The 9,851-nt window shown below is 57.1% G+C and overlaps 1 protein-coding gene across 1 annotated transcript in view; it reads right to left on the reverse strand.

Moving 5' to 3' along the window:
* Window positions 1-5,805: 5,805 nt before the first annotated feature.
* GPR108 (G protein-coupled receptor 108) overlaps window positions 5,806-9,851 on the reverse strand; it is a 9,598-nt gene continuing 5,552 nt past the window's right edge. Inside the window, exons 9-18 of the mRNA XM_045300098.1 lie at window positions 9,742-9,848; window positions 9,570-9,645; window positions 8,365-8,438; window positions 8,154-8,271; window positions 7,948-8,078; window positions 7,821-7,864; window positions 7,241-7,290; window positions 6,858-6,941; window positions 6,655-6,779; window positions 5,806-6,097 (exon numbers count right to left, since the gene is read on the reverse strand). Of these exons, the coding sequence (XP_045156033.1) occupies window positions 6,025-6,097; window positions 6,655-6,779; window positions 6,858-6,941; window positions 7,241-7,290; window positions 7,821-7,864; window positions 7,948-8,078; window positions 8,154-8,271; window positions 8,365-8,438; window positions 9,570-9,645; window positions 9,742-9,848 (882 nt within the window). The 3' untranslated portion in view covers window positions 5,806-6,024. The remainder of the gene's footprint in view (window positions 6,098-6,654; window positions 6,780-6,857; window positions 6,942-7,240; window positions 7,291-7,820; window positions 7,865-7,947; window positions 8,079-8,153; window positions 8,272-8,364; window positions 8,439-9,569; window positions 9,646-9,741; window positions 9,849-9,851) is intronic.

Here is a 9,851-nt window from a genome sequence, read left to right on the forward strand (position 1 = left end):
TAGAATGGGGGTCATGATACTGGGGGTGGGGCACATTAAAGAACTAGAGGAATATTGCATGTTTTGTCATGTTATTCTGCACCCTCGTCCCTTCCTTGTGACTCTTCTGTGAGGGGATGTCCAATTGTCTACAGATGGGCTTTGGGTCTGCATTCTGACCCCTCTTGTTTGCATCAAAATCGTTTGTTCGGGGTCTTCGGATGGCTGATACCTGATCCCATGGACACCTCATGATCACACGGGTTGGTGTGCTTCTTCCAGGTGGACTTTGTTGGGTCTTCTGTTTTCAGTGTTCAATACAGCCATCTGTTCTTGAGGCGTTCTCGAGATTCAGGTAGGACAGCTGCAAGGTCGTATTATTATGAACAATCTGCGATATGCCGATGACACACCCTTGCTTGCTGAACATGACGAGGACTTGGAGCCCTTGCTGATGAGGAGCAAGGAGCAGCTTTCCGTGTGGGTGACAACTCAATGGAAGGAGGACCAACATCCTCACAACCGGACCAATCATCAGAGATAAGATTGGAGTTCTTCGGGATTTCATGTGACTGGATCCACAATCAAAGCGCGTGGGAGCTGCTGTGGAGAGATCAGATGTGTTGCATTGGGTAACTCTGCTGCACAGGACCTCTTTAGAGTGTTGAAAAGCAGGATGTTTACTTCGAATACTCAGGTGCACCTGAGCCAACCCATAGCACTTCCCTTCGCCTCATATGCATGCCCATGCGAATGTTGGATGTTGAATAAGGAAGACTGTAGAAGAATTGATGTGTTTGTATTATGGTGCTGGCGAAGAATATTGATAGGACCATGGGTTACCATGAGACCAAACAAGTCTAGCTTGGAAGATAGATGGCCAGAATGCTCCTTAAGGACAAGGCTGGTGAGACGTCATATCATGTACTTGGGACATGTCAGGAGAGACCAGTCCCTGGAGAAGGACCTCATGCTTGGTAGAGTCGAGAGGGAGTCAAGGAGAGGAGGCCCTTGATTAGGTGAATGAACACGGAAGCTGTAACCATGGGCTCAGGGGTAGGAACCATGGTGAGGATGGCGCAGGGCCAGGCAGGGTTTCCTTCCATTGTGCATGGGGTCGCTATGGGTCGGAAGCAACTAGATGACACACAACAACAAAAAGTCTTTATGGGAGCAGATCAGCAGGTCTTTTCTCCTTCAGAGGAACCCGGGTGGAGTAGTGGGTTACAGGTGGGGCTGCTAACTGAACTGTCAGCAGTTCAAAACCACCAGCCACTCCTCAGGAGGCAGGTGGAGCTTTCTACTTCCATCAAGAGTTACAGTCTAGGGAAGCCACAGGGGGCGGCTCTACCTTGTCCTGCAGGGTCCATACGAGTTGGAATGGGCCCAATGGCAGGGAGTCTGGTTTCGTTTGTTGTTTTCTCTTGCAGCGTCGATGGTGAGGGTTGAACCTCCAAGCTTTGGGTTAGCAAAGGAACGCTTAAAGGGGCTCCTTGTCAGGCAGACTGAGGACGCCAGACTCAGCAGCTTGAAACGACACAGACGTGCCACCTTCTAGCTCTGCAGGTCCACTGCCTCACTGCCAGCCCTCAGCGATCCCCTAGGATAGAGAAGAGCTGCCTCTGTGGGTTTTGAGGCCATACAACTACAGGATCAGGAAGCCCAAACCCCAACCGGATGGCCATAGAGTCGATGATGACTCATAGCGAGCCTACGGGGCAGCGCAGGACTGTGAGTGTCCGAGGCTGTCACTCTTTATGGGAATAGAAAGCCTCCTCTTTCTCCCAGTGTAGAGGCTGGTGAGTTTGAACCGCTGACCCTGTGGCTACCAGCTTATTGCGTTGCCACTAAACCACCAGGGCTTCTCGGCAGCTTAGCCATCTATGATTAGGGTGTCGGCGGATCCCTGTCCTTGCCTTTTCTGGCTTTCAGAGATGGCCCAGGGAGCCCTGGGGTCACCGTGGCCTAAGCGTTGGGCTGCTAACTGCAAGTCTGGTGGTTCAATTCTACCAGCCACTCCATGGGAGAAGGACGGGGCTGTTTGCTCCCCGGAAGGTTGACCATGGGAAACCCTCTATAGGATTGCTCTGCATCAGGATCCATCTGAGGAGAATGGGTTGGGCTTGGTGGTGATGTTGTGTCCACTCAATCATCCAGGGCAGCCCTCATTTGCAATCCTTCACCTGCTCTTGGGGAGAAAACTCAACCCCCCCAACAAACAACAACAGCAACAAAACTCACTGCCATCAAATCAGTTCTGACGTTTAGTGACCCTAGAGGGCAGGGTAGAACTGCCCCGTTGGGTTTCTGAGGCTGTCCATCTTGATGAGAGCAGCCAGCCTCATCTTTCTTCCCCAGAGCGGCCGCCGGGTTCCAACTGCGGACCTGGCAGTTATCAGCCCAATGTACAAGCCACTAAGCCACCGGGGGAAGGAGGCTCACCGCTCACTCACGTCAATTCTGACTCAGAGCGACTCTATAGGGCAGGGTAGAACTGCCACTGTGAGTTTCTGAGACTGTAACTTTACGGGAGTAGAAAGCCTCATCTTTCTCTTGTGGAGCAGCTGGTGGGTTCGAACCGCTCACTTTGCTGAGCAGCAAATTGAGCCACCAGGGGAGAAATACTCACTGCTCACTGCCGTCGAATTGTAAGCCAAGTTGTTTGACTTCGTGTGGTTAGAAAAACCTCCCTTACAAAATGCAGTTAGCCTAAGGTCTTTTACTGAATGCAGTCTCTGGGGAAACCCACTGCAGGGCTCAAAGGCAGACAGGTTGGATGTGAAGGTCATGTGGAAGGCCAGATCATACTCACTGCTCATCATGAAAAGCTGGGCCCTGCTCTCTGGTTAGTCCACAAAGACGTCCTGGTTACCGTGACCCTGAGGTTAGCCCTCCAGGTGGGCTTTCCAAAGCCAAAGGAATAGATCCCTACATGTTTTGATTTCACACAGGACACCACCAAGACCCTCTGGTCTGCAACACGGTCGTCTCCTTGCCGGGTTACCTTCTAACTGAAAACCTTTCCTCCTCCCTCTGCTTGGAGGAGGGAGACTGGCTGCACTACTTCCTGGTGAGATACCTGTATTTCAGGTGGCAGAATCAATTCTCATGGAAACCTTATTAAAAAACCCAAACCTCAGCCTGACGGCCATAGAGTCCATGCCAACTCATAGCGAGCCTACAGGGCAGGGCAGAACTGGGAGTTCCCGAGAGTTGTAACTCTTTATGGGAATAGAAAGCCTCGTCTTTCTTCCACAAAGCAGCTGGCGGTTTCGAACTGACCTTGTGGCTAGTTAAGTCTTAAACTGGTCAAAGACATGCTGCCGGTGAGGGAGGGCACCCTCAAGGGGACATTACTGTGTCCACGGGGGTCACAGAAATGCGCTCACTGGGATGGGAATGTGGCCTTGTTTGGAAATAGGGCCTTTGAAGGCGGCATCAGCCGGGCTGGCACGAGGTCATGCTGGAGCAGGGTGGCATCTGATCCTGTCAGATGGTGACGAGACTCAGGGGCGCATAGAGGGCAGGCGGCCGTGTGACCAGGGAGGCAGAGACTGGAGGGAAGTTGGCCACAAGCCAAGGAAGGCCCATTAGAAGCTGAAAGAGACAGGAGGGGTCGTCCCACTCTTGAGCCTTAAGGAGCATGGCTCGGAGGACACCCTCAAGTTGGCCTCCAAGCTTCCAGAACTGCTAGGAAGTGGTTTTAAGTACCACGCTGGGACACTTGTTAAGGAGTCCTGATGGTGTAGTGGTTTAAGATCAGCGGTTCAAACCCACCTGCTGCTCAAGAGATAGGGAAAGAGAGAGAGAGAAAGCTAGAGCCAGACAAAGGAGACTCCCTGCTCTCATGAAGACAGGCAGCCTCGGAAGCCCACCGGGGATCCCTACTCTGTCTAGAAGGTCATTGTGTTACTCTTGGTTCTATAGCGGTGACTTTGAGACAAGACCGACAGTCTCAGAAACCCACAGGGTCAGTTCTATTCTGTGCTGTGAGATCAGCTGGGCGGCAGCTGAGTTTGAGCTGGGGTTTTGTGATACTTGTTACAGCGGCCCTCAGATACTAATCCCATTACCAGTTGCCAGCAAATCCTGGTGACTCCCACGTGCCCCCAGGTTGTTTTTCAATCACCAGGCCTTTCTTCCCCGGCACTTTTGGATGGAATGGAACCTGCAGCCTCTTGGCTAGGGTTAACCGCTTGCACCTTGGGACTCCAGGAGACACATCCATGGAGTGAAACATCAGCTCCACCAGGGGACCCGAGTTCCTCCCTCCTTTCCCCTCTGCCCTGGCACCCGTGGGCCCAGCCAGCATGTCACAGTGCTCAGATGCTGCCGGCCGCGTCTGTCTTTGGTTTCTGTCTACCGCTTTTCCCCTGCACTGCCCCCCACCAGGCCTGCAGTGGGACTCACATGGGCCAGGCTATTCTGGGTGTCCGCGCCTTGCGGTACAGCTTCCGTGGGGGCTTGCAATGCTGCCTCACTTCCGTCTTTGTCTGGTTGGGCTATTTATTCCCCTGGGCCCCAGCCATGCCGGCTTCTGCCAGCAGGAAGTCTAGAGCATGGGGCCTCCCTGCCCTGTGCCTGCTGGGACCCCTAATAGCAGGCAGGGCCTGAGGGGCTCTGTGGGGCTGTTGCTACAGAGCAGAGAGGAGGGAGGGTCCTGGGAACCTGCCCGCAAACCTGTCTATTCTAAGTCATCTCTGAAGGTTAAAAGAAGCTCCCTGAAAGCTCAGGGTTCCGGGTTGAGCAGGTGACACCCGCTACCCTGGGTGGCACGCCACAATCCCGAGGCAAGAAAACATGATCTGTGAAGCCACTTAGGCAGGGACATGCAGCAGATGGAAGAGAGGCTGAGGCTTGCTCCCCCTGGCCCCCCTTGAGGCTGATCTGGGTGGGCAGTGCAGGTAGGGGTGGTGGGTGACCTTGGAACCAGAGTGCTGGGGGTGGGGTGGGGCTTCAAGGATTGAATCTGCAGTCAACTTGCATGCTTCTACACTGTGTGGCTTCGAGCCAGTTACTTGACCTCTCTGTGGCTCGCAGGCTTTTTGAGTGAGAGCCCAGGCGGGCCGCGTCCATGGTGGTGTTGGGTGCTGTCCTGTCCATGTCAACTCACAGTGTCACGACAACCCCATGTGACAGGGTCGGCCTGCCCTAGCGGTGACCTTGAGAGGGGGAGATCTCCAGGGTCTCCCTGCTGGGGAGCCACAGGGGGGTCGAGCCAGGGTGACGGTGATGGGAGTCTGAATGCCCGCCGGTCACTAACCCAAAGCTTGGTTGGACTCCACTGAGATGCGCCTGGGAGGAGAGGCCTGGACACCTACTGCCCTGCCAAGCAGCCACTTCTGGGAGCACATTTCTGACACCTGCAGGGTTGCCAGGCACCCACCCGCTGTGGGTTTCCCAGAGCTTAACTGGGGAGCGGAGTGGAAAGCCCAGTCTTTCTCCCTTCGGGCTGCTGGTGGTTTCAAACCTTGGACCAGCAGGAAGCGGAAATACTGAGCCGACCAGGGCCCTTTGAGTAGGACCAGGAACTCTGTTACTTTTATTCGCCAGCCTGAGCTACTTTGGGGTCTTGGAATCCACTTTTCCCTTCACCTCTGTGACTCTGTCTTGGGTCGGTGCTATGAGAGGGGCCCTCTTTGGGGCATGTCCTTCTCCCCCATCCCCCTCCCCCAGCACTGGGCATACGGCCTGGCACACAGTCAATGCTCGGTTAATGGCTACTGGAGGTGCAAAGTCATGGGCACTGGCCCCTCCCCACAGCGAACACGGGTTTCTGAGCAGCCACGGTGATCTCGACCCCCAGAAAGGCAAGGGACACGCATAGCAAAACAGACTGGTCATTATTGGACAGGTGGGCGTGGCGGTGGTTCCGGAATGAGGGCGGCCCTGCCCCGTCTTGGGGGCAAGTGGAGCTTGGTCTGCTGCACAATGGGCTCTGGAGGCCGGTCCTGGGGGCGGCCGCCTCCTCGGCCCCAGGCCCCCTCCTTCTGCACGTGCACTGGGGGCGCAGCAGGACGGAACGCGTGGGTGAAGGGGGGCCAATCACAACAGCTCCCGCCTGCTGGCTGTTTTGTTGACTTTGGACAAGCCTTCCCGGAACCCGGTGTCCGTCATCCTGGGAACAGACCGTCAGGGGGTCGGTCCAGCAGCTCCAGAGGTGGCAGGTAGGCGCCCACCCTGCCCCAGAGCTGCACGAACGCACCCCCTACCCACGCCGCCAGCAGTGCGACCCCGTCCACTTTACACGGAGACTCTACCAACACTGTCCCCGCCCCCCTCTCTGAGCTGGCTGCCCCCCGCCCACTCCACCCCTGGACTGTACCAACCCTGCTCCCACCAGCTACACACACCGAGCCCCTCCCAGAGCTGCTGGATTCCGCCCAGCCCTTTGTCCCCAGAGCTAGAACGGGCTCTAGACCTGCACGACCCCGCCTCCTTTATCCCCCAGCTGCACTACAGCCCCCCTCAAGAGTCGCATGACCCCACCCCTGCACCCCCAAACGGCGCCGACCCCCACCTCCCCCCGCCCTCTGCCCCCAGAGATGCTCTGACCTCTTGACCTGCTCCCAGAGCCACCTTGGCCCAACCCCACATGCTGGAAACGCCCCAGGCCCCGCCCATGTGGGGGCGGTAAGAGAAGGCCCCGCCCCCTCCCCCGGGCCATGCACTCACACTTGCTCCATCTGCACGTCCTCCTCATCCTCCTGAGGCAGCTGCAGGTACGGGTTATCCCCTGAGGGCTGGAACTTGTAGCCCGTGAGCACGAAGAAGGCCAGCGTGGAGCCCTCCACCAGCAGCTGGGGACCAGGGCAGGGCAGCGTCAGGCACCCACTCTGGCCTGCGCCCCACCCGGCTGCCCCTGGGCTGCCCATCACCTGGCATAGCCACTGCCACTGGAAGGGCACGCCCACTCGCAGCAGGATGGCGATGATGCGTGTGAAGTAGACGTAGCAGATGACCTGTGGGCAGAGGGTGGGATCCCCGGGATGGCGGGACCCCTGATTGAGGGACTGCCTCAAACCATAGGACCCCAAACCATGGAACCACTGATTGAGGGGGCCCCAGACTGTGGGGCTCCCCAGACCATAAAACCCTGTTCTAGACCACCAGCCATGGGACCTATCGGATTGTGGGGATGCCCCCCCAACCGTGGGGCTGAAGGTGGAGTGGGGAGGAGGGCAGAGGGCAGGGTGGATGAAGGCGCTGGCATGGACACTGTCTCCTCCCCACCACTGGGCAAGCAGGAGGAAGCTTATACCATGACGTAGTAATGCCGGAACAATTTCAGCTTGGCCAGGTTCACTGCCACTGAGGGAGGGAGGGAAAGAAACTGAGTCCATGACAAAGGAACAGGGACAGCTGGGCGTGTCAGGGGCAGGAAGTTTACAGGGAGGCGCTCGGGGAGCAGAGGGGCAGTAAGGTGTGGCTATACGTTGCAGACAAGGGGGCTGAGGTGACCATGGGATGGAGGTGTCTATGAAGGGGGTGAGATGGAGGTGTCCGCAATGGATGGAGGTGTCGTGGATAAGACATCTCCATGGAGATTTCTTTGAGATAATTGATGGACAGTCAGAATGGGGCTGGACAATCATGACTGGAACAATGGGTGGACAGTGGGCTGAGAGATGGGCATCACAGAGGGATGGGCAATGGAAGTGCCCATGGGATGGAGGTGTCCATCGGTGGAGGTGTCCATGGGAGGGACGTGTCTATGAAGGGGGGTGGGATGGAGGTGACCATGGATAGGGTGAGATGGCAGTGTCCACAGGAGAGATGGAGGTGTTGGGGGTGGAGGTGTCAGGGTCGGGGGGGCGGGGGGCAGAGGTGTAGGGCCTCACCCTTCCCGTCAGTGCCGGATGCGTCCTGGAGGTGCCGGATGGACCTGGGGGACAGAGGGCATGGTCAGTCCCGCCCCTGCCACGCCCCAGGGTGGAGTCCTGGCTGGCCGCTGCCCCCAGGCCTCACCAGACCACAGGGAAGAGGATGGCGCCACAGCAGATGAGGTCCACCAGGAAGAGGGTCTCCTTCCAGAGGCCGTAGTCGCTGGCGCCCTCCTCTCGGGACTCGATGACGATGTAGGCCACGTTGGCCAGGACCTGCAGAGCCAGGGCTGTGGTGACCCTGCTCGGGGGATGTCCACCCAGCCGCCCACCGGGGTCCCCGCCACGCACCTGCAGGGGGATGACGATGCCGAAGATCTTCTTCTCCTTATCCGACAGGACGTACTTGACGAAGGCCCAGCCAGAGCCGATCAGGGCGATGGTGATGAAGAGGAGGGCGCCCTTCAGCCTGAGGGGGCAGTGGGAGGAGATGAGACCCCCTGTTCCCTGTCCCCCCTCCCCAGCCCTATCTGCCCACCTTCCCAGTGGGGAGGGCACTCACAGGTGGGTGATGTAGTGCATGACAGCGAGGCCTTCGATGGGGTGGCCCTGGCTATTGATGAAGTAGTAGTTGATCTGCAGGCAGAGGGACAGGTGGACAGTCAGAAGGATGGTCACCCAGGAGTGTGCACAATCACGGACAGGTGGGTGGGTGAAACAGAGGCTATAACCAGAGTGAAGGCCAAGGGGCTGAACGACAGACAGTCGTGGCCGTAACAATGGGTGGACCATGGGTGGGAGTTAGATGGCAGAATGGCTGGACAACAGTGGTGGAATGAAGCTTAATTTAGCTCTTTTGTCCAAGTCTCTTTAAATCCCCGCCCCCCCCCCAGTGATTGAGTGGGATTGAGAGATTGGGATTATGCAAACAGAGTGTGGGTAACATTAATAAGAAAGGAGTGGTCCGTTTTCACTACCACCTCACGAGCTAGAAGGATCCCTGAGGACCCTGGAAGAGCTTGTTGGAGATCTGTCTGAAGGCACGGAGACTCCAGGGGGCAGCACTGAGAAGGAATGCTAACGCTTCCTATCTGGCCCAGGAATATGGAACTATGGGACAGGGTGACAGGTCGGCTGGCTTCCTGGCACATGGGGGCAAAGACCAAGGGACCGTGTGGCTGAGAGACCGGAGAGAGACTTCGCTACCCTGTGGCTGGGAGACCAGGACGCGGAGACCTGGCTGCTGGTTGAGGAAACCAGTGGTTGCATCCTTACTGCTTTCTGGTCCTGGGTGTGGTCACCTATTGAATTCTCTAGTAACCCCTTCCTAGTGAGTGCTGAATGTGAGTTCTGTGGGGCCCTCACAAAGAATGATCAAACCTAGTGTGGACGCAGAGTGGCGTGGAAGGAACGGTTGGGGTTAGACTAGGTAAAGAAGGCTGGACCACGGAGGCTTGTCTGACCCCTGCCTTGTGGGAATCGGGAAGCCTGAGGAGGTCAGATAGGGCCCTCCGTTCTGTATACTGCAACAGTCAGACTGAGGGACGGAGTCTTATTTGAGATAATCAATGGACAGTCAGACTGAGGGATGGGCAATCACAATTAGAACAATGGGTGGACAGTTGGACTGAGGGACGGAGTCACAGGTGGATGGAAGGGCAGATGTGGCTAGATGGTTGGGCAGCTGGCCGCAAGGAGACAGGAACAGATGGACAAATGGAACTTCCCTGTCCAGGCTCTGCTGTGCTTTGGGGTGGGGGGTCTCACACTGTGGAAGAGGAGCGAGATGCTCTTGGTGAAAGCCAGGGCCGCCATGAGCCAGTGGATCTTGAAGACGTTGTACCTGCCAGGTGGGAGGGGAGAGGCGGGGCGTGGGAAAGTGTGAGAGCCTGGCCCAGGCGGGGGTGGGGGTCGGGGTCGGGGTGAGTGAAGGCATTACGTGTTCTTGCAGAGAACGGACACCCAGAAGATGCCGGCGGCCAGGAAGCAGGAGGCCATGACCATGTAGAGCTTGAACAGGGGGATCTCGGAGGCCGACAGGAAGCCCTC

Source organism: Echinops telfairi, unplaced genomic scaffold (genome assembly GCF_000313985.2).
Source record: "Echinops telfairi isolate 266 unplaced genomic scaffold, ASM31398v2 ScPeMD7_7459;HRSCAF=8497, whole genome shotgun sequence".
In the NCBI taxonomy this organism is placed as follows: domain Eukaryota; kingdom Metazoa; phylum Chordata; class Mammalia; order Afrosoricida; family Tenrecidae; genus Echinops; species Echinops telfairi.